Source organism: Pholcus phalangioides, unplaced genomic scaffold (assembly GCF_987345545.1).
Source record: "Pholcus phalangioides strain wild (caught in Gottingen) unplaced genomic scaffold, Ppha-v1.0 ptg000003l_1, whole genome shotgun sequence".
Lineage (NCBI taxonomy): Eukaryota > Metazoa > Arthropoda > Arachnida > Araneae > Pholcidae > Pholcus > Pholcus phalangioides.
The window spans coordinates 38,773,303-38,796,991 of NW_028301596.1; the positions used below are offsets into that span (position 1 = coordinate 38,773,303).

The window sequence follows — 23,689 nt, forward strand, 5'->3', positions numbered from 1 at the left end:
CTTCTTTTGATGGTGGGTACAGGCAGTGCTTGCGACTGGAAAAAGGTGGAATACTTCTGATTTACACAGATATTCAGCTGGGCCAAATAAAGAACAGCAATAAAATATTCGTCCCATCTCTTATTTTATCAATAAACATCAAGGTGATACCTTGATAATAAAAATCACATGCACAGGGCAATAAAAATTAAAGATTACTAAACAGTTTCTTTGCATAATTATCCCATATAGAAGAAACAAATTTAAGATGAACTAGAAAACTGTCCCTAAGTAAAGATCAAATGCAATACTTCAACCATAGCAGAGAAAAGTTAGTAAAAATAGCTAACACGTCAAAACATGGAAAATAACACCTTTAATATTACTCTATTGTTTACAGAAACAATATACTGAAGATTGCATTAGCAATTCTCATCTCATTAAGTTATGAGAATATATTTGTTACATAACATTTATGTACACTACTAAGGCACAATGTGTTTCAACTTTATGTAATCAACTTTTTATTCGATTTCCCTTACAATAGTAAACCACCATTTTTATGAAAATTCAATACTTTGTAAAGTGTCTCCCCCCCCCCCCCCATTGGAGATGAAAGGATTTGTTTTGGTTGGCAGTTACCAACTGAATTGTTATGCAGAAAACTGTTAAGACAGAATGTTCTACTTATAGACAAGTCTCATTCATTAGGGTATGTGTGAAGATTATCATATTTTTATTCAAAAGGATCTGGCATCAGTTGGCCATGTTTTTTGCCTATTTCTATTTATTGTTCATGATATATCACACTTTATAGCATGTTCGCTGCATGTTTCTAAAATAGAATCATAATGAAAGTGATGGTAGCATATCTTGAATGACATTTCACATTTCATATATTTTTGCCACAGGAAAATTTTTTATACCATATTTCAAGAACATGCTCCAAATTCTCTACAATCATGAATATGCGTGTTTATAACCTTGTTACTCAAATTGAAGTGCCAAAAGAGTGATCTGAAATGTTTTACCTCCGCATAATGATATTTTAATGCAAAAAAAAGTACCCTTTGCATATTTATTCTTACTCGATCACCCTACAGCCAACAAATTTCTGATAACATGATGAAATATAGCCTATATCCAGTGGACAGAATTAAAATAATACATTTCATTTAAGCCATGTCTCCTGAGAATGTATAACTATCATACATTAATGTTTAACATCATTCTGAAATATTACTTCATACAAAAATCAAACCATATTATACATTTTCAAAGTTCATTACGCTATTTACAAGATGTAATATAAGAAAAGAAAAGCAGTTTATTATAGATTTCAACAAATTCATCATAGCTAAAGTTTATTAAAAGAGCCAAGCAAGGTAGACAGGTAGAATTATGAAATTCAAGCAAAACATTGCATGAACACTTAATAATAGTCAGCAAGGAGAAAGAAAACTTTGGCTATGAATCTTTGCAGGGTACTTACTTATTAAATTTTTATTTTTGTTTGATAAAATATTCATTTTTAGTAATAAATTCAACTCAATACATAAAAAATTTAAATAAAGTTTTGAAATTCAAAAACAAAATGTAATTTAAATATGACATCTCACACAAAAACTTTAGAAAATTGTTGGACAGTATTAACTATGAAAAAAAGCCTTTCTCCTCTCTTTTATCCCTTACGCTGGCCTGTTAAGTGCTTCCTTTTAATTAGTACAGCTCATATTCACACACCAATATAAATTCTGATAACCTGTATACATCTGGCTTTCTTTTGCCTAATAAAAGTTTCCATTCATATTTTCATCCATGAACAGACAGATGGACATTGAAAACACCCAAGTTTATTTCATCAAACCTAATTTAGGGAAAAAAATCAAATCAGATTAAAATGTTAATCAATGGAAAAAACAAAACAAAATTTAATGCTAGACAACCTTTTTTTTTTGTAAACTGTGTAATAAAAGATAAGCTTATAGAAACAAAACATAGAACATAAACAAATGGAAACAGAAATTAAAACATAACTCATTTTACTAGTAAAAGTGAGTTGTTATATTTAATCTATCTACATAGATTAAATAGATGAAATACTTTTTTTCTAAATTTCAGTTTGAGAAAAAAACAATCGACCATACAGTATAAAAAAAGACAAAGCAAAATATGCTCATCTCAATAAGGCATTTATGATCAGGGGCTTGGATCTCATGTTTTGTTTGTGGTCTCGTAAAAACTAATGTTTGCTTCTTACCAGTAAATTGTTACGAGCTGCTAATCAAGGCAATAAAAAAAACAGATAAAAAACAACACATATTTAGTCAAATAATGGGGGAGGGGGGAATCACACACCAACCCATCTATTTTGAAGAGTAAGAATCTAGGCAACCATACATTTTGTCTTCAGGTGTAAATTCTGAATTAAAAATACAGCAGATAATGAACAATTTAGAAAAACTAAAAACTAGCCCATTTGTCTGACATTAAAAAAATTCTACCATTCTCCAGCAGCACCTTCATAATAAAATATACTCAGCTTATGAATATAAAATGATTTCTCAAATTTACTTTTGAAACCATGAGAAGTTAATCAAAAGAAAACATGGTACAATATACGATGAACTTCTACAAAACAAATTATTCCATTCTCTTGATTTTTTTTTACCATAACAATCACATTTTTGTTAATTTACTCTACCTTGAAAATTATATCTTGTTGAAAAATTTTCTATATAAATAATGTTTCATTGGAATAAATCTACTTTGATACATGGAGACAAAACTATAATCATTTTGAAGCATTCAGCAATTTGGTATCTCACTGTAGAGAAGACTGGGCTAGTTGGCATAAGGGGTAAGGCGACATACACAGCTTGTATTCTCTACCATACTGAGCAGAGAATGCTAGTATTGCCACCTGGTGTTTTCTGCCAGGAAAGTTTTTTGTTTTTACTCAAACTTTTTTTTATTTTGTGAAGCACATGAATATGTTGAGACATTTTCAACAGTTGTAATGGGTAGAGTGGTCAATAAAATTTTGTATTCAAGTGCTGAGAAATGCTTCATGCAACTTTTGTGGAACAGTGAGGCAGCCCTTTTGTGCAAAGAATTATGTAGGCATCCCAGCCGAAGGGCATGTTGGCATAGAACACGTTTCATATACTACCTCATCCGATTTGGTATAACCACTCCAAGATTGTGCGACTGTATTAGAACCACCAGTTGAAGTGAGCAATCTACCTACTTTCTTGGTGGACATGAAGCTGTGAATGATGACATTTTTGTTATTTTTTGGTTTTTTGTAACTTTTTTCTTTATATATTCATTTTCTTCAAAATATTGAGTGCTTAATATGCACATAATTTTTTTCTGAATTTTTGTATTGAAATAAAAGTTGTGTAGTTACTAACTTACATTTATTCCTCAGATCCTATTAACTATCAGGCTATGCCAACTTGCCCAACATCTGGAGCAAGTTGACATAGTTTTTAACAATTTTTTAAACAGATTTGACAAAATGAGCATACAATTTTAAACGATATTTTCATCATTAATTTATAGCCAATGAGTACCACTACCGGTAGTATTGGCCACATCTGCTGTATAACAGGAAAAAATAGAAAAATCAAAAAGTAAAACTATACTAACTAGCCCTGGTTATCCCTATTTATTTTTCATTAATTAACCCTTTAAGTGGCACACCCGCATACGCATGCACACAAAAGATATTTTGTTTCTTTTTTTAAAAGCCTCTTATTTTAACATTGACAAGTCCAGATATTTTGTAAAGATATTTTCTCGATGGACACTTTTCCCCATATCTTAGTTTACACCTGTTGAAAACCAGCAGAAAGCCTGTTTCATCAACCAAAGATATTACATTTAAAGGGATTTCAGTGATTTCTGCAGCATACAAAGGGTTACAAAGATGGCAGTTTGAAAAAAAAAAAAACCACCATTTTCAACTAAACATTACAGGATAATTAAGATTAAATTAATTTACAGATAATTAGATATAAATTGCAGGGATGCAAGTTCCCTTCATCCATTTTGAAGCAGCAAACTTTCATTTTTGGAACAGAAATTTTGAAAATTGAGCAGGATCAAAAACGAACTACATCTGTAATCTAGGGAGTAATTCTTCTCTAAAATGCTAAAAGTTTTGCCAAAAATGGTTAGAACGGATGATTCTAAATAGATTTCCTTCACGTATTGAAGATGAAAATTTTTTTCTGAAGTGTCTTATCTGTCACTGCTAAAACATGCATTAATGAAATGACAAATAAAAATTATTAGACTTTTTTCAAATTATACACCATGCATACTGAAAGCCTAGGCAGCAAGAATTTCTGCTGCTTGAACAACAAAATCTTACTCATCCTCCTATAGCGAAAAAGTGCAGAAATATGAGTTTCTGTGAAAAAAAGTTAGTTTCTCACAGAATTTGAAGAAATGATGAAATTTAAAAACGAAATGCAAAAAAGAAGAGAAAATTTAAATACTTTATTTACTTAAACAATTTTTCAACATAATAGCATGTTAATAGATTAAAAGTTTTTTTCTGCTGTTTTCTCAACCTGAAGCCTGTTACAATACTTTCTATACGAATCACAAGTCACTTTCAGAAGTTCAGCATCTCAATGACAACTTTTTTCAAATTTTTCATACCCTTGAACATAAGATTTTGCGTGTCTTATTCCATAAATCCATTGTATGAACATATTTTTCACTGTTCAAGCAGACTTTTGTTAACACTGAACTCTCTTTCATTCTCTTTGTTATCATGTGCTAAAAATGAAAGAGCCTTCACCAAAACTGGCAAAATTTTGAACTATGGGCTGCTTTCAAGGTTACAAAGTTCCAATATGTTTGCTCAATAACTATCCATCTATTTTCTGAACTGATGTCACTACTTACAAGTTTTTCCATTGTAGTGCAATCCATTAAGCGCACAGAGTTAATAGTTCTGTTGGTGATACAATGTTAAGCAACATCTCAGCCATGGCCCCCACATCCTAGAGCAGGGCCCCTAGGCTGGAATCTTTTGCGCCCCCCCCCCAACCACACTTTCACAGGCCCTTTTATGATGAATTTGCAGCGTGAAAAGCAAAAATATGGTGAAAACCGTCCCAGGGTTGGAGCCTTGTCAGCCCCACCCCTTGTGGGGGCCATGATCTCAGCAATAATTTTAATTGCAGACAGGGAACAACTCTCTGTACGAGAGGGAGTGAGAGTAACGAGAAAAAAAGGTGCGAACATTTCATTCTCTCCAACATGTTTTGGAAAGGTAAGACATTTATATATAAGGGGCCATTCAAGTATTACGTAAGTAAATTTTTAGCCATTTTTGACCCCCCCCCCTGTCAGCAAAACGCTGACCCTCCCCCACCTTGTCATCAAAATTTCGTCATCAGCTCTGCCCCTCTGAATCCTAACTCCTATTTTCATAAAGGGTGGTTGATGACGTAAGCATTATCAACCCTCCCCCCCCACGTCATCAAAAGTCCGCGAATTGGAACCCCCCCCCCCCCCATCGATGATGACGTAATATTTGAACGGCCCCTAATAGGTATCTTAAAGAAGTTATGTAAAATGAGCATGCTCCCAGTACAAACTTCTTCCTTTGACTATTGTTAAGAGCAGACAGTAGCATGCCCTCCCACCACCAATGCAGGTGCGGCCCGCGTCCATGTTGGACATCACTATGGAAGGGGCGCAAAATCTGAGTTGAAACGGGAAAAAAGCTTTTTCGACCAAAAAACGTGGTCAGTTGCAACAAAAATAAGTTCAGCATGGGTCAAGATTTTTTTTATAAGCAGTTACTGTTTTCCAAATCCAGATTTTCACGATGTGAAATTGTAACGATCGGTAACCGCCGACGATAACCATGTGACCGCATAGTGGCTAGATGGCAAAGCTGGATATTTTAGCTGAAGTTTTTTAACGATTCCGTTTTTTCTAACGAGCTCCAAAACATTTTGCTAACTTAAACGAGTGAACCAATCTCCCTTTTTGATTCTTCGCAAAGGCCTACATTGAAAGAGGCAATCTTGTGGGAAACAAAGCGAATTTACGCTGTCTTTGAACGTAGGTAGGTAGATGCAAGTTTTGTTTTTACCGTTACTTTCAGTAACTAAGCCGCAGGAGAAAAACTTTCCAACATCGGAAAATTTGGCATATAGCCCTTCATTCAGGGACTTTGACAGTCTGCGGGTTATATCAATAACAGTAAAGGACTTTGCACTTAAAAGTAGTAGAAATACTTTCCAAGGTCACGATATAGCGCGATTATGGTAAAGGTGGGAATTTAAAGAGGAAAAAATTGTACGGAAGTCCACCCCCCGTACCTTTTTCTTTATCTGGGAAAGAAAGCATCCAGAGAACAAAATTTTAATGCTTCCTTTTTCTAAATTCCGGGTATTTCAAGTGCTACAGTGCGTCAGCAGCACCTAAGCATACCTCAAACAAGAATTGGCTCAAATGTGCAGGGATTCTGCACCTTGGTGCACCATGTAGCAAGAGAACTGTTTCAGCACAGTTTGGCGCAGCTCTTGTATCCCTGAAATTGTCAAAAATATCAACATTGTTAAAACTGTGAATCATATGTTTTACAAACCTGTATCCATTACTATTCAAATAACTCATTACAGATGGTCTCAATTTCGGAACACGAAGACTATGAGCTCCACGGCCAGTTATTATGGTGACACTTGTCTGTTCGCCCAAGTTGTGATTCATCAATTCTGCCTTTTTGCGATTCAGGAACCTAGTGAGTGCTGTTATCGCTTCTTGTACATAAAGCCCATGCAAGTCAAGTATTAGAGAGCCATGGCCTTTATTTCTAAATTTATTGAAGGGGGAAAATCAAGTAATTAGATATAGGAGGAATAGTGAGAAAAAATGAATAAATAAAAGCGATAAACTGAAAAATTTGTTCCAATGAGTGAACATTCTATTAGGGAAATGGGACCAAAAATTTCTTAGTTATATGTTTGTCATAAGCTGGCTTCATTATAGTAGGGTTGACAGAATATCTGTGGGAGATTCTATGAGCCGTGCATTATTGGCGTAACTTTGCTGGCTTTATGGCACAAAAGTGATTTCTATAATAAAGAAACATTAATCACAGAAAGATTTATTGATCGAAGAGCCACCAAGCCTAGAAGATAAGATGTGATCCAGGAACTGGAACCTGGCCACAGAAAACAACAAAGGACTCACCAGAGCTACAAAGCCATAGACATAAATTTTGTATAATAGAAATTTTTAATTGTATGTTTTAAAATCTGTATCAACTTTTTTTTAAATATTTTTTATATTTATGTATTATATATGCCTAGTAAAGCACCCAACATTGTCCAGCCCCTTCATCCAGGACAATGGCTAAAATTGACAATTATCGATAGAGCCTGGGTGATGTACAGTGTGAAATGATCAAAAACAATGACATTGAACCATGTCAATCCAATTCACTAAATTTTACTTAACAACATATTACAACACTTACTTGTTTTCCAGTATTAAAACAGAGGCTTTCCGATTTGCTTCTCTGAACTTAGTCAAATGGAATTCCCCCTGGTGTTAAAAAAAATGATTTAAAATTTATGATCATTGGAAGACTAAATAAATCAGAAACATAAATTACTTTATAATTTTTCTTACCACTTAAAAGTACATCAAGTTAAAAATCTTGTTCCCGTAAAAGGAAATATTTTGAGCAAATGTTGTAAACAATCAGTTCTGATCAAAATAAATATTTAATACATCAGAGCCAAAACCTTTCTTAACCCAAGATACCACTTACACTGGCACAAGATAGATAGCGCAAAAATCACCACAACCATATATGTCTCATACAAAAAAAGCCACACTCTTGTGCAACTAGCAAAAACATCTCAGTGACAAGACTATATATAAAATCAGTATAAGAAACAATTAACTGTTATCTTTGCCATGGAGGATAACACTGCAGTGAGAAATAAGGAAGAGAAAAGCTGTTCTAAATCGGATGTAAACTGTAGTTACTGGTCTAATTTGACCTTGTGTGAATAAAATGATTGTCATGAAAAAAAGAAAAAGATTAAATGATGATTTCATCTCATTTGAAAATTTTATAAAAAAAAAAAAAAGGAATAATTAGAATAATTACCTTTTGAGAATAAAAGGAGGCGACATCACCCATCCTTTTTCGGAAAGCAGACTGAGCTTTTTTGATACACTCTTGCCGAAGCTGGTAATGCATTGCAGCCTGAGCTCTTATCGATTCTACTTCTGGAGAAGTTATAGATTCTTCAGAAAGCTCTTCCATGTCTTCATTTTCAGCAAAACCATCTTGGTGAATCCAATCAGACCAGTTTTCTGTAACCTAGAATTTTTTTTTCATTTCAACACTATTTTTGTTCTTAAATTTTAAGAAAAATAAGAGGGAAGAAAAATCACATGAAAATTCACTTTAACGAATCTATTTGTGGTCTCAAGTTTAAACTAAAATTTTGTTACATTTTTCAGTAATTTTCAAATTTTATCCACAGCTTGGTTTCAAATTTTACATAAAAAACAAGATTTCAAAATTGTGACTTTTGAGAATATTTTGAAATTTTGTAGTTCAATGTTGCATGAAATTCAAAACAAGACATGATTGTTTTCTTAACATTTCCTTTATCAATGCAACTTGTAATGACAAGTATACACAACAAGAACAGAAGACTCACAAAATCCTTGAACGGATCATTCTCTGCTATTTCTTCTTCGCCTGTACTTTCAGCTGTCAATTTTGCAGGTTTTCCTACATCTTCCTCCAGAGCAAGGACGGTTTCTTTGAGAGAATAACTAAAGATAAAAATTAGTGGGAATATCAGCTTATATATTCGTTGACACCCAACCAAGTATTTAGTAGTAGTGGCTTTATAAAACATTAATTTAGAAAATAAAAAATTCACTTGTCTCACTTATTAGCTTCAAAAACGCTGTCTAGTGCCAGAGGATCAACACCAGGGAACATTTTATGCAGCTCCAATCGTTTCAACTTGGAAGACATCATATTATTTGCCACTGCAGATTTTTTCATCTGAAATAGGTAAGTAGAAAATGTGGTTTTTTTTCCTATATAACTTGATTCGAATTAAATGAATGAATCTGAATGGTTAACTAATTACAGAACACAGTGAACTTCAAACTTTTCCAGCTCATACAAATGTACAACTTTTAAAATGTAAAATTCAAATTTCAATCTTAGAAAGACTACCAAACCACACATGTACCTCGTTCATATTCCTCTGTGGAACTTCGAACAAATTGGTACATGTTGGAATGTACGTGTCCGTGTTGTGAACCTAACAGGAAGCTTGTTTCTGCATAATGCTTGTTATAGTGTTGCCATCTGCCAATTTTTGCTGCCATCTACTACATATTTTTCGAACTATGAATGAAGTGTAATGTTTGAAGATTTTACCATTAATCTTAGAAAGACTGTGGACTTGAACCAATTCTTAATCATATCTTTGACAGTTTCAGCAGAGTGGAATTGAATACTCCCGCTAAAGGCTTTCTTTCCGTTTCAAATTAGTGACACTATGTTCAGTATAATATAGAGTTGCCAGATTTCAGAACGGATAATAAAAATATGGGACTAATATTTCTTATAGAACTGTTGATTTAAAATATTGATAACAGTACGAATAAACATGCATGATCATGTGCTTTGGTCAGGTTATATAGGTTAGCACACCAACCTCTTAGCGAGAGATAATAGTTTTAAAAAAAGTAACACAGTTGTTTGAAACCAGGTATAAATAGCAAATCTTGGTTCAAATTGATTGTTTGTGACAATTCAAAATAATCTGCCCTCAGTACAAGTTGGTCTGGCCATAATGACTCTATTGCATATAGCAGTATCAACGTGGTAAAGGATTCTTTCATACTTTTTATGAATGTTTAACAATAGTAAAAAAAAAGGGAGTAGTAAAACAATAATAATAATTTATAAAACCTCAAGCCATGAGTGATTGAAAGTTACTAGTGAATGCACACCTCTTCTTCATAGTGGAGCTGGAATGCTTGTTCCATGTCCATTATCTGAGACAGCGGGAGAGGTTCGCCGGATTTATTTATCATGTCCATAAAAAGCTGGATTTTCATGTTTTTGCTGGCTGGGGTTATGCTCTTTTCCAAGTGAGATATAGAATCGTTGCAAGGTTTTTTTGCTGCAATACAGGAATAAAAAAATTAACCAAACAAAATAAGGTCAAATTGATTTTTTTAAGTGGAGGTGTCCAAAATTGATTATATGATACTATATGATCAAACCCACCTCTGATCATCACGAATTATTTATCAAAATATCAGGCAAGTTTTGTATAGAAAATATTTGCTAACAAGATTTAAATTATATTTTCAAATATGTGCTTAAAAAATGGGAAAGGATCCGAAAATTTTCTTCCCCAGAAATTTTGGGAGAGAGTTATCACTCTTCAAAATTCATTTAAATTAACAGAAATTAGTTACAATAGAACATGGGGGTTTTTTCAAATTTCTTAATCAAAATATTCCTTTTTTCTAATTTTTGGTTGGCTTCGAGAAGGGAGCAGGAGCGTCCAATGACCCTCCCATCCTTCACGCATGCCTCAGGGCCCTAGCCCAGATTGTTCACGAGACCCTGTTGTGTGATTTTAAGCGAGAAAACCAAAAAAAAAAGAATTTGTCCCAGCTCCCGAACTTAAGCCCTGCGGGCCATAGCCAGAACATCAAGAAAAAAAATTGAATGAGCCGAAGCGATGAATTTGCCATGAGAGCTGAAAATTCAATTTTCATGTATATTTCATACCCAGAATATACACATCTGACAAATTGTCAAAATCTTGCCTTTACAATTTTGTTGTTTTAAATTATTTTCTCACTCCTGGTGGTTTAACTCTCTAAGCAGTTTCTGCTTAACTGCCACAGTAGAAATCACTAAACCTTCTAGAAACCGCCACTTGTTTTCAAGAAGAGTTTTTGTTTTCTGATTATGAGCCAATAAATGCTTTCTCCCCAAAACTGATAATAATAATAATAAAACAAGGAAGAGAAAAAACTATTGTTTCTGTTATTTATGAGGTACACATTTATACTATACTTTGGGGAGAAAGTCACAATGGTATTTGGGTTCGGGGTTGCCGATATAAAAGCAATTTAAGAACCAGAGATGTCTCTGGATTTCCACTGCAATGATTAACCATGTTTCTCAGTTATTCTTGTTCTTCCTCCTCATTATTAGCCCATACACACAATCAAGATTCTACTGTACCTCACTTCAAGATCTTAAATACTTACCAAGAAGTTCGGGTGAATGCTCTAATGTTGCTCGCCATCTATGGTACATATGTTTTGCTAAATTCAGATCAACGTTCAGGACCAAATTTTCTGGCAAAAAACCTGAAAAAAGAAAGACAGTGGTTAGAAATTTATACAAAGTGAAAAATATATACAAACTTTGATGAATAAATATAATTTTCATTTAACCATATGAGAAATATAAAGAGTGAATATTAAATATACGAATAAGCATTTACAGGTCATGCAACAGAAAAATTCACCACCATGCATTTTCATGGTAGGTAGAGGAATAAGGGCTTTCATGATCAGGATCACTATGAAACGATAGTTCCTAGCTGAGGAGTAGTACCGTGTTTCCCTGAAAATAAGACCCGGTCTTATATTAATTTCTGCTTCGAAAAATGCACTAGGGCTTATTTTCGGGATAGGGCTTATATTAGGAGCATCCTGAAAAACCACTCTAAGGCTTATTTTTTGGTAGAATAACTGTTTTTGAAGACATTTTTGAATGATGGTTACACAAAAATTGACAAAAAGTTGTAAATGCTGAACTTCATAAAACATTTCTTTTGGGTGTCATGGTTTAAAGTAAACATGAAGCTCAGTTTAGATTTTCAGGATCAAACGAGGTGGGCTACTATGTGTCTGTGCCCGACGGAAATACTTGTCACTTCATTCGGTCACCAGCATCAAACTATAGTAGTTGTTATAGCTGGGATTACACTATAAAGTCTGATAAAAGATTTTTATAAAACTAGAAAAACAACGACACACACACACAATAAGCCTATTGGTTACATTCACTCGAATGCAAACGATATGTTCCGTCGAACACATTGGCATTCGATGCGTGAATGACAACGGCATTCATTGGGTAGTCGGAATATGTCATAGGGCGGGATTACACTTTAAAAGTTTTAGGAAAGTTCTTTTACAAAACTTTATAAACAGGTTAAACTTATTGGTTGTTTGAAAAAGCGCATTGGTTACATTTGAGCTAATGTAACTGTGAATGTAACCAATACACTTATTGATTGATTTTTAAGTTTTATAAAAAAACTTTTCTAAAACTTTTATAGTGTAATACCAGCCATATGCTACTTTTCTATTTATCATCAGAAACGCAGTGAGTAGTAATTTTCTTGTTTTTTTTATAAAAGTCAAAGTCTAACGAAAATTCAATTTTTGTTTATATTATACATTATTTTAAGTGTAAATTTCAATGATATCATTTACTTATGTATTTTTTTAATAATGAATAAAACCTTATTATTTTAAATAGTTCAATATATCTGTAATGTGTTGCAGCGACACGCTAAATGCGTCAGATAGATGATTTTAGCTGGGGCTAATTTTCGGGGAGACATGGAAGTACATTAGACCTTGACTTTCCAGAAGTTTCGTCCACATCTGCAGGGGGAATCTTCGGCATTGGTTGGTGTGAAATTGTGATCACCTTGGCTGTCCAGAAACAACTGAGGCAGTGGTTGAAGCTGCACAGGCATTAAAAGAAAGATAAGGTTGAGTTTGCAGCAGGCTGATATCAGACTATTCACTGATTATACCAATCGCTACTGAGTTAAATGAACCAATCATCAAAGGACTGTTTTTGTTTTTCAATTGTCTTTGGACAGTCAAGAAGATCACAGCAACTTTGTGCTTGCCACCACTGAAGATTCTTCCAGAGATATAGACACAGTATCTAGAAAGTCAACTTTCAATGGACCCTGGAACTATCTTCTCAGAATTTCACTGAGAAGATTGAATACTGTGATTAACTTACGATCCTCATTCTCAGAAACTGGTCCAAACAACTCTTCCAACTGGGATGCAAATGCTGCATCCAGAGTCAAGGTAAACATCTGATTTTCAAAATTTGGTAAAAATGATGGCAATTGCGAGCAAAATGTCTGGTTGCTATCTGCTGTTGACCCAATGTCAGAGTCATTTTGCTGATTTTCTATGCTCTTTCCTGTTTCTGCTTCGCTGGAAGCAATTTCCAACGAATTCTCATAATTTCTATATTCATCCATCTTCTCATTATATTCTTCTGAAGACTCAGGCAGAGGAGACTGTCCCTCATCTTTGAGCTTCGGGACATTATATTTATAACCCCACTCAACTAGAATGTTGCACAACCACGTGGTATCCTGATGACATATCTCCAACAGATGTTTGAAGTCATCCTCAGATATTTCGGGGAAGCATTTCCTAAGTAAATTGATGTCATCAGATAACTCTGTTTTAGTTTCCAAATCATCAGTGCTAGTTCCTTTATCAAGACGAGTAAACATTGGTATTACATTCTCCCTGTCAACAGGGATGACAGTTGTACTTACTACACCATGTGGCACTAATATTTTCATGCTCGCTATGTAAAAGGGATTGTTTTGTACTTGATAGAGCGTTACAAAATCGGTGGGTTCAGTTTGGGTTTGTGAGCATGAATAAAATGATTTTTTCCCTTCTTTTTCTACATGGAAAATACATAGATTTTCATCTTTCTTCATTGCCGGAGGGAAAGACCAATTTTTGTACTTCTCAAAGAGATTTGTAAGTTCTCCTAGATCGGCAGCAATCCTAGATTTCTCTCGTTTTTTAGAGGGTTTAACTTCTTGACCAGTAGATTCATCTTCACCATTTTCTATTTCGCTGAGCGCAGACTCTTCTGATAATGACTTTCTTTGTGGGTTTGGCTCTGAGCACATGATGGAAACTGAAATATTTTTTTTAAGGTTCTCATTAGACTGGGATGCTTCTTTCTTGAAAAAATTAGAATCATAGGTGGTATCAAAATCAGAATTTTGACAAGTAATCATCTCATCATTATCAACATTAGTAAGCGATTTTGGAGCATGAAGAGGTGATGACAATGGTGGTTTTTGACTTCTCAGGATATCATTAACGCTATTTTTATCACCACAGGCATCAGATAATATAGAATAAGATGTTTTCCGACTTCTTGGAGGTTTCGGCACATAATCTTTATCACCCATGCAACCAGTTACACGGCTAAAGATAACTCTTGAGTCATGTGAAGTATATTTTTCTTGATTGTCAGTGGCGTATGCTGAAGATTTATCATGCCTGTCATCATCAATTTCATTAAAAATCTCTTCATCTAGCTTTTCAGAAATGAAACCATGATTAATTGAATCGTCACTTGATTTGTCCTTTGATTTATCATTAAATTTCTCAAACTGCTTGTCACGAGACCCCAAAGATGAGCAAGGAGTAGACGGGACTGTGGAGGACCATTGGAAATCTTCATCAGGTTCTGTGATAGCTTCCCATCCAGTTATATCTTCACTCGAATTTGTAGAGGATGTTGTTTGACTGGGCGGCTCTTCACTAGTTTCTCGAAGTAAATCTCTCAATTCATTCAGATCATTTATCTTCTCTATTTTTTCACATACTGTTTGTTCATTATCTGAAATGGTTGTGTTTTTTCCACACTCTACATTGCAGGCAGTTGTGTCGAATCCACCAGCTGTGTCTCTTGTATCTGGTGGACTGTCAACAGTTAACTGATGTGAAACACTTTGTATAGCATTTGTTGAAGAAACCAACAAATTCTCATCTTCTCTATGGATAACAGCTTCTAAAGAGATGACTTTTGGAGCTTCATTACATGAAGATATGCATTGCAGAGAATCATCACTGTCTGACTTCGCACTGCAGCTAGAACTGTCAGCAACAGTATCTTTCACATCACTTGATATTTTTGCTGTATTAATTCCACTGGCCATATTACTAGCGACAATCCCATCAGGTGTACTTACATGAGTTTCGACACGAACATCACTCTTTTCAAAATGACTTGCTGGTTTATTTTTCCTAAGAAGAGATATCATATCTTCTATGGACACATTCCGATCGAACCTTTCCAGCATTCTTTCTATCTTTTCCTTGGAAACATTATGCAAGTTTTTTCTTGCTAATTTATTCAATTTGTACTTCCAAGGAGTGTTAGGCTCAAGAAGATACATCTTATAGCAAAATTGCAACCCCAAGTCCACATATGGAATCATTTCCCAAGATTCCAGGTTTGTGTTGTCTATCACGATGGGAGTGAAACCTTTCCTCATAGCTTTGAGCGTTCTTATCCGATTCCATTCATGAGCATGTGAAATTCTCGTAAAGTCCATCAGGTATCTTCCGGACTTGTAAAAATAATCATCAGTGCTGTACACTACACCACCATTCTTAATTTCCCTACCCAAAGTAGATTTACCACTACCCGGTAATCCTCTTAAGATGATTAGAACTTTCACACCATTTTCGACTTCAGATTTTATCTCGTTCACCTTAAAAAGATGATTTGCATTTTCATTGCTTCCCTGGTAATCTTGGCCAACAGAAAATGGCTGAACTTTAGAGGGAGAAGGCACTTTTTTATTGGGTTGTAATGGCACACGTGGAGTGATGAAATTCTTTTGTGAATCAAAAGATAGAAGTGTGATATTATGATTTATATTTGGGAAAGAATGACGGTTTTTCTGCACCACTGATGAATAAAATGGCAGAGAGGAACTCATGTGCTTAGACCGAAACCCATGAGATCCTGGTCTACTCAAATGACCTTCGGAAAACAACTCAGCTGCATTCTTATTTTCTGGGATCCCTCGGTTTTCACTTTCGTGAGCTGTAACATGAGTTTTATGAATTTCAGTCTTCATTTCTTCATGTTCTGCTCTATAATTAGTTGGTTCGAATATTTTATAGTCAGGTGATTCCAAATACTTCAAAAATAAATTTTGATAATCTGATGTGGATGACGATGAGGAAACAGTCTCAGAATTTTTCAGATTGCATATGTCGGTGATTGGTTTGGTAACTTCATTCAGGTGATTGCTGCCACAGTACGAAAATTCAGAATTTTCGCATTCCTGAGTTTGTGGAACAATTGTTTCTTTCAGAGTAGTAGTAGTATAATCGCTGGGATCAGTCTGTGGTACAGTAGAAGAAGAAAAATCATCGCTTGTGAGAGATATTAAAGACTCGAGAGCTTGGTCCACTGAAAGAAGGAAAATAATAATTAGAAAATAAGATGAAACTGGCAAAAGTAAATTAGGAATTTTCAATGCAATAAACATTTGAAATTTCAGAAAATTTTAAAAAAATTGTTGTATCACAAAGATTCATGAAATAAACATAATAGGTCTATATGATAGACCATAGGCAGATACAGGAGGAGGGCAAAGGTGGTCATCGCCCATCCCTTCACTAAAAAATTGTATTATTGAAATAGGCGGGTGGGTGGAGCCCCCCCCCCCCCATACAACCTCCCTCATTTGAACAGTCGTATCTGCTTATATGATAGGTGAACCTGTATTACTATGGGGTGCCACTCAAATGGCAATTAGAAAGAATCATAGGTACCAGAACCTGGGAGCCGATACCTCCCCCCCCCACAATAATTCATGAATATTCAATTACAATGCAACATTCTGTAACATATCGCCCCTTGTACAATATGTTACAGTGCTTGCTGTGTTCATAATAATTAATTGAATTATGTTGTGTATTTTCAGATGAGAAATAATATGTATAAAAATAAGTAACTATATTAAGTCAAATACCTTGTCTCACTAGCAGATGGTAAACCACAGACTTCCGTTGGTGCATATAATTCCTTGATCTCACTGATATTAACCATTGTTGACATCTTGGGTAGGCCTGGCCAACTTCCTCCATTTTGTTCAAACTGTTGCCACCCAAAAAAAGGACAATATTCGAAAATATTCATTGCTATGTGTCATTATGCAAAACTGATATGATGACATGGTATTTCTCTTCATATGACGAAGGTCGTCAGTACTCAGACTGGACTGAAATACAGCTCATTCTTCTCAAATATAAATAGCCATCGAGAAAGGTGTACGACTGCATTCATTCTCACATCCTCATATTAATCATTCGCTGCAGTGCATAGCAGTTGACGGCTAGGGTCTACTAACAACTAGTAGTTGTTTAATTCTACTAATTATGTGAAGTATTTTTCTTTGTGCCAAAGCTCATTCTTGCTACTTCAGCTAGTCTGGGTAGTTAGTTTTTAAACATGTTTTATTGATCCTTTTATCTAATATGTAAATGTGTTCTAGTCCAGTCAAAATGGCTCTTAGTGAAAGGCTGAAGGGCCTCAAGTTGATATAATACTTTCCTATAGTGCGGATAAATTCTGAAAGTCGGTCGACCATGGCTCTTCCCCTAGACAAATGATTTCCAATGTGGGCGTTAATGCCTACTTGGGGGCAAAGGAATGTCCCAGGGGGGCGGTGGAAACTATGGGTATAACATGGGATCCTATGGGTTAGATTGTGTTGGGGGGTGATGAGAGAAAAAAATTTGTGAAGAAGGGGGCGATGGGATAAAAAAGGTTGGGAAACCATGCCCTATACTAACCCCATATGCTCAGTGATCATCTTGATGAAAGGTCATTTGACATGATCAAACATTGTCATTCCTTCTGTTTTACTTCTCTGATGATGCGAAGTGTGTTCTCCATCACCTAATGTGCTGCAGAATTGAATCTTCTATTGAGATCGAGAAGTCTAGTCTTTCTTGAGGGATTGGATATTCAATTACCACTGGAGTCTACTTGGATGTTGTGATGTCATATTGAAATACATGGACTGCCTTTGAACTTATTAGGTGAGATCTCTCTTGCTTCTTACAAGATTATTCTCTAACATACTCTAATTATGAAATTCAAGTAAATTTAATCTATGGAAAGAGATTAATTTAATTGTTTAGTGTTAATTGTATATTGTATTGTAATTGTTATCATATTCAAATTAAATTACAAAATAAATGTTTTGGTTTGAAATTTGTCTTGATTGTTCCTTTTTTATACCTGTGCACTTAATTGGATCAGAGAATTGCGAGACAGTAGCTTGATAATGCTCCAATTCTGCCTCCTGCATACAGGCTTGAGTCCTATATATATATGGGACGAATGGCAGAATTTTCAGCCCCCTCCCCATTATTTCTTTCATGTCTGCACCTCTGCAATCAGTAAACTTATGCAACTGGTAGACTGACGAGCCAGCATGTCAGCCTCCTTGCTATTCCATTATTGCACACACACACAATCCTGAGAAATATTTCTTTATATTTTTTAGTGATCATGTGAAGTGGTTTGTGAACTAAAGGGTGGCGAGTAGTTTAGATACCCTTCAGAAAGTCGCCAAATATGACACCTCGGAAACGTTTATTCTATCTGTGCTTGCCTTCTTTGTCTGTTAGGGCTTTAAACCTGCTTGGTGAAATAATATTAATACCAGAGAGAGGGAGAGGCATTGTAAAGAAATTACATTTTCTTTCTCACTTAATCAAATGAGGTTCAGATGCATCAAGTTGACAATAATAACGACTCTCAAAGCGAGGCTCTATCATTCATTGATTAACAAATATTGCAATATATTTCAAACTGAGGTAAGCTGCAGCATTTCTTATTCATTTTTTTATTATCAGGGCTCCCACCCTTTAGATAACATAATCAAAGCATTAAAAAAATCCCTAAGAAAATATACATTTTTAAAAAATATGTGAATATGTTTTTTCATAACACACTATTTCAGTATCCTGTAGGACTGACTCGAGACAATGCAAAAGTGACAGAAATGAGTTAGTTGCAAAAATAATTTTTGGCCAAAATAGGGTACTAGCAACCACAGATAGTTTTTTCTGCCTCCCCTCACAATATATATTATTCCTTTTTTGGAGTCTTCCACAGTCCAGCCTGTCAACTTTCTTCGACAATGCACATAGCAAATTATGAAGACATGCAGGTTTTTTTAAGAATGATGCTCTTTAGAGACCACTTCTAAGAGCACAGTGCAAAATGCGTAAACTACAAGGTCCGATATAAATAAGTCAAGGTGGACCAGATAGTTTTATTGCATTATTCATCCCTTTCTTGAAAGGAATTGTTTAAATTTTAGCGCTCAAAGTCAGTGTAATCACTTTTGACAAACCAAGCACTTCCATTTCTAACTCTGTGCTAAGCATTGTAAATACTGTTTATGCCTCTGCATGCCCTAAAAATACAGAAGACAATTGAATGTTATTGGGTATCATCACAGTCACAAAACCTAGAATAGGCCTATGCACCCAACTGCTTTGTTATGCAAACTGTTGTGTAATCTATACACAAAATGTGCGCCATAATTTTGGACGATGAATGTTACTGCCCAAGACCATGTACAAAATTATTTTTTTTCAAAAAGGTAGAAGTTTTTAATGAGTGCTCTACTTGTTGAACCCTCAAACTAAGCAAATGAAAAATTAATAAACCAGCAACCCACATACACTCCCCCCCCCCCAAGGAGGGAGAGGAGTCATGACAAAGTAAAAGCAAAATCACATCTATGGCTATAGCTGTAGCAATTTTACTATGTTCTCTCTTATGTCTTATTTGCATATTCACATGCAACTATATTAGCAATTGGATGAAAATTTCTCTACACAACTGCATTGTTGAACATTGATTATTTCACTTTCATCATGCGTTGCTGCATTTTCTGCTCTCAGTAAAATTTCAGCACTAATTTTTTCCCCTATTGTTGACAGGGTTTAACTACTTCTGTTGGGATGAGGCCTAGCAATTTCAAACCCTGCGGAATTAACTCTTCTTGTAAGTTTTAAGTTCGCATTATCGTGAATTTTTGTTTTTAATTCGGTAGTACTAGTGTACCGTCCGTTCAATTTCATTGATGCACATGTGGATTTTGCTTTACTAAGTGGATTATTACATGTGTGTAGTGTAAGCTCCAAGGATTATTCCGATTTCTATTTTGGATTATTACAGTACCATGGAGGAAGGAAAAAAAGATAACAGGCGAGTGGTAAAAAAAAGCTTTTTATTTCCCTACGTTATGCCCCAGGATGTGCTACGGTTGCAGCCCCAGGTCTTAGCACTTGCGGAAGGGTAGTACCCCATAAGAGTAGTTAAACTTTATCTTCACCAAAAGGAAGTTTTGATTTTTATTATTTTTAATCCCATATCTAGGATGTTATATATTTTTAATCATGATCTCTTATTTAGTCCAAGAACGTTGTTTTGTTAATTATTGTTTTTGTCATTTTTTTGTTTTAACAGCCACAGTCATGGTCCCCACATCCTGAAGCAGGGGCCCCTAGGCTGGGATCTTTTATGGGTCCCCCCCACGACCAGACTTTCACGGGGGCCCCTTTATGATGAATTTATAGCGTGAAAAAACAAAAAAATTATTGACATCCTCCCGGGCCCCAGGGCTGGAGCCTTGCCAACCCACCCCTTGTGGGGACCATGGCCACAGTATTACTCTTTGTTTCTTTGGCAAGAAAGATGTTTGAAAGCATGACTCCATTTCACTCTCGGCGACTTCTCGTCATGATTTCAGGTGTTTTTCTCGCCAAACACATAGCCAACATGGATTATACTAATTGTTCTGAATGGGCTCCTGAACGACTCAAATCGCCCATTCTCTCTCACACATCGCTACCACAAAACACTTCAAAAAGCAAGATACTGAGGTGAAGAAAGACTAGGCCTTTCGTTGCTTACCTTCACATGATTACACAGTAATACATAATTACAGGGTATTACAATTATTATATTCGTCAATACTATGTAATAATGTATAATATGTAATAAGAAAGAAGTTTATTGAAGCTTGGTTGTTTATTGTTGTATATAAGGACATACAAGTTTTTGGTGATGCTTTAGTGCTGTACACACACACACACACACAACCTCTCTCAAATTAAATTTTTACTTCAATGGGCTCTTACATAGGAGCATGAACAGAGATACGGGAGGCATTGATACCCAGCGTCAAAAGTGGAGGTGACTGATCTAATGTATATCTGTATATATGGATTGACATCATCATTATCGTGCCCCCCCCCCCCCCAGCAATAATGGCCGTGCCCCCAAAGTCCATTTCCGCCTGTGAATAGTGTTTATGCACGTGGGAAACCAGTTTTCTTTCAATACACGCTTCACCATGGTTTTAAAAAGTGCATATATTTTTATAATTATTATCAATTATATAATTCATTATGAATAATAAGATTTCCATGACTTACCATCGTAAGCACATTCCGAAAATATCATGGCAACGACATCGGGATCGATCTTGCCCTTGAACATATCTTGCATGTATCGCAGGGACTCCCGCGGGTCGACGTCATCTCCGACGGCGAACACATTTCTGATCACCTCCCCACCTCCGGATCGACTGAGGGACGGATTTTGTTGCGAGGGGACGTCTCCAGGGCAACTGGCCTTCCTCTTGTTTTTCTTGTTAGGCATGTTCCCGATACGGGGCTCATGTGAATAATGAAGCTCTCCAGACCTTCATTCCAAACAGCCATTTATTCAAGTGGATATTTACATTGGCGATGCCGATGGTATTTGAAATCTCCGGAAAAGACATGTTTATCAACAACAACATTCACAAACAGAAATCGCCACGACTAGATCACGTTACCAGGGAGAGTGACGCAATCCAATCAGACGACTGGGACCTAAATTGCTAAAGTAACTGACCATATATTTCGAAATTTACGGGACATCGTTGTTGTTTTTGAAAAAAAAAAAAAATGTCTCGTGTTTCCCCATATTTTCAACGAAACTAACTTTGTAATCTTTACTGAAATTGAGCAAATAAGAATATTCCTGAAGCCAGGGCCGCAACTCGGGGGGAGCAGGCGGGTCTCGTGCCCCGGGCGCTGGACCAGGCGGGGGCGCAAATTTTATTCTCAAACCTTTCCTTCAACATTACAAGTGGGCGCCAAAATGTTCACTTGCCCCGGGTAACCAAACATCTAGTTGCGGCCCTGCCTAAAGCAGAGAACCGTGAACTCTGAGCTATAAGTAAAGTTTACTTATAGCTGTGGCCGTGAATTAAGCAGAAGACCTGTGAAGACTGAGTTTTCATTGATTTGTTTCTACGGGGGGTGCTGCCATCTAATATGGAAATTAAAAACGATTTATGTGGGGATTCGAAATACATTTTTGAAAGAGCAGAATTTTTCATTTAGTTCAGTTCCTTACAATTGAAACCCACAAACTGAACTGATTTAACAGTTCAATTCTTCTGTTTGGCAAACAAGGAGACGTCTAAAACAAACAACCTTGGAAGAAGCAGAGGAGAAGTGAAGAGGAAGTTTCCACAGTCCAATTCATATTGTTGGTGCTGCCATCTAATCTCAAAATTAAGGACCACTGAAGACGTGATGATAAAGTTTTATTTTTAAAATTGTTATGAAAGACCCGGATGTTGATGACCAGTGACGTCGATGTTGATACATTCATGTACAGTGACGTCTTAAGGCGCGTATACATTAACGTGCGTATCTTGTAGCGTACGATCTTCTAATCCACTCGTGGGTACACAAACTTCCTTTGTGCAGTGCCGTCCTAACGCATGGGCCCATCAGGGGACGGCCCGGGAGCCTCAAGGGAAGAGGGGGGTCTCAGAAAAATGAGGGAGTAGTTGGTTTTTTTGGAGAATTTGCTGGGTAAGAGTCTCAGAAAAATCACTTGACCCGATGATGTCCTTAAGACTGCCCTGCCTTTGTGTTCGTTGAAAAAAAACGATTCTAGGTGGGTCCAGTTTTTTAAGACTGCTCAAGAATCGTTCACAACACCATACAAATTACTAAACAACCAATTGCAAATGCTTTCATTGCATGATCCGCGCTAATAATGTATACACGCCTTTAACAGATGGACCAACGGGCCAGTGTTGAACAAGAGACCCCAAATTATTGAAGAACATTTTTTATTCTGAAAATATTTCTTTCATTAAATATGAATTTTCGATTATCCTTTATATGGACGAAAAATGAAAATTGTATGACAACAATGTATCACGTATTTTTATTTTCGGACACTATAGCAACACTTCCTCTGAAATTTTCTCAATAAAGAATGGGGGGGGGGATTCTTCTCCCAGTTATTGAATCTTGCTGAGGAAAAAAGAAACAGCCCCAAAAAAAAGTATTCCGTAATCCTACTGACCAAGGCCGTAGTGTGCCTTTTCGGGGTGCGGGACAGACTTTTCCTTGAGGGTCCTTTTCGAAAGGGTTATTATTACGCAAAATGAGTATAAATTTTATGTTTCTCCCCATTTTGCTCGGACCCAGGGTCAGTGCCCCGGTTGCCCTAGCCTAGTTACGGGCCTGCTATTCAAGCAATTTATATATAGACATTAAAAAGCTAAAATTTGATTTTTAAAATAAAACAATATTTAAACCTTTTTTGTAATCAATTTTTTCTGCATTAATTTTAATTACATGATCATAAGAACCTTCAAATAATAAATTAATACAATTTTAAAAAGATTACATGCTTAATCATCCGCGTACCATAAGAATCAACGCTTTACATTCGCGACGG

General features: G+C 35.7%; 1 protein-coding gene across 1 annotated transcript; it reads right to left on the bottom strand.

The window, feature by feature from the left end:
* Positions 1-1,494: 1,494 nt before the first annotated feature.
* LOC149088514 (NEDD4-binding protein 2-like) lies at positions 1,495-21,807 on the bottom strand. Its single transcript, XM_089248032.1, has 10 exons — positions 21,373-21,807; positions 13,082-16,315; positions 11,296-11,397; positions 10,015-10,187; positions 8,934-9,052; positions 8,697-8,814; positions 8,135-8,350; positions 7,493-7,560; positions 6,602-6,826; positions 1,495-1,846 (listed from the first exon to the last, which is right to left on the bottom strand). Exons 1-10 carry the CDS (start codon positions 21,596-21,598, stop codon positions 1,792-1,794), a joined length of 4,536 nt encoding a protein of 1,511 aa, XP_089104158.1. The 5' UTR covers positions 21,599-21,807; the 3' UTR covers positions 1,495-1,791.
* Positions 21,808-23,689: the final 1,882 nt, after the last annotated feature.

Excerpts from the sequence above, each read along its gene's own strand:
- LOC149088514 (XM_089248032.1), bottom strand. The coding sequence starts at position 21,598 with ATGCCTAACAAGAAAAACAAGAGGAAGGCCAGTTGCCCTGGAGACGTC. Across the intron at positions 16,316-21,372 it reads TTCGGAATGTGCTTACGATG|TGGACCAAGCTCTCGAGTCT; the intron begins GTAAGTCATGGA and ends TCCTTCTTTCAG. Across the intron at positions 11,398-13,081 it reads AGTTTCTGAGAATGAGGATC|GTTTTTTGCCAGAAAATTTG; the intron begins GTAAGTTAATCA and ends TTCTTTTTTCAG.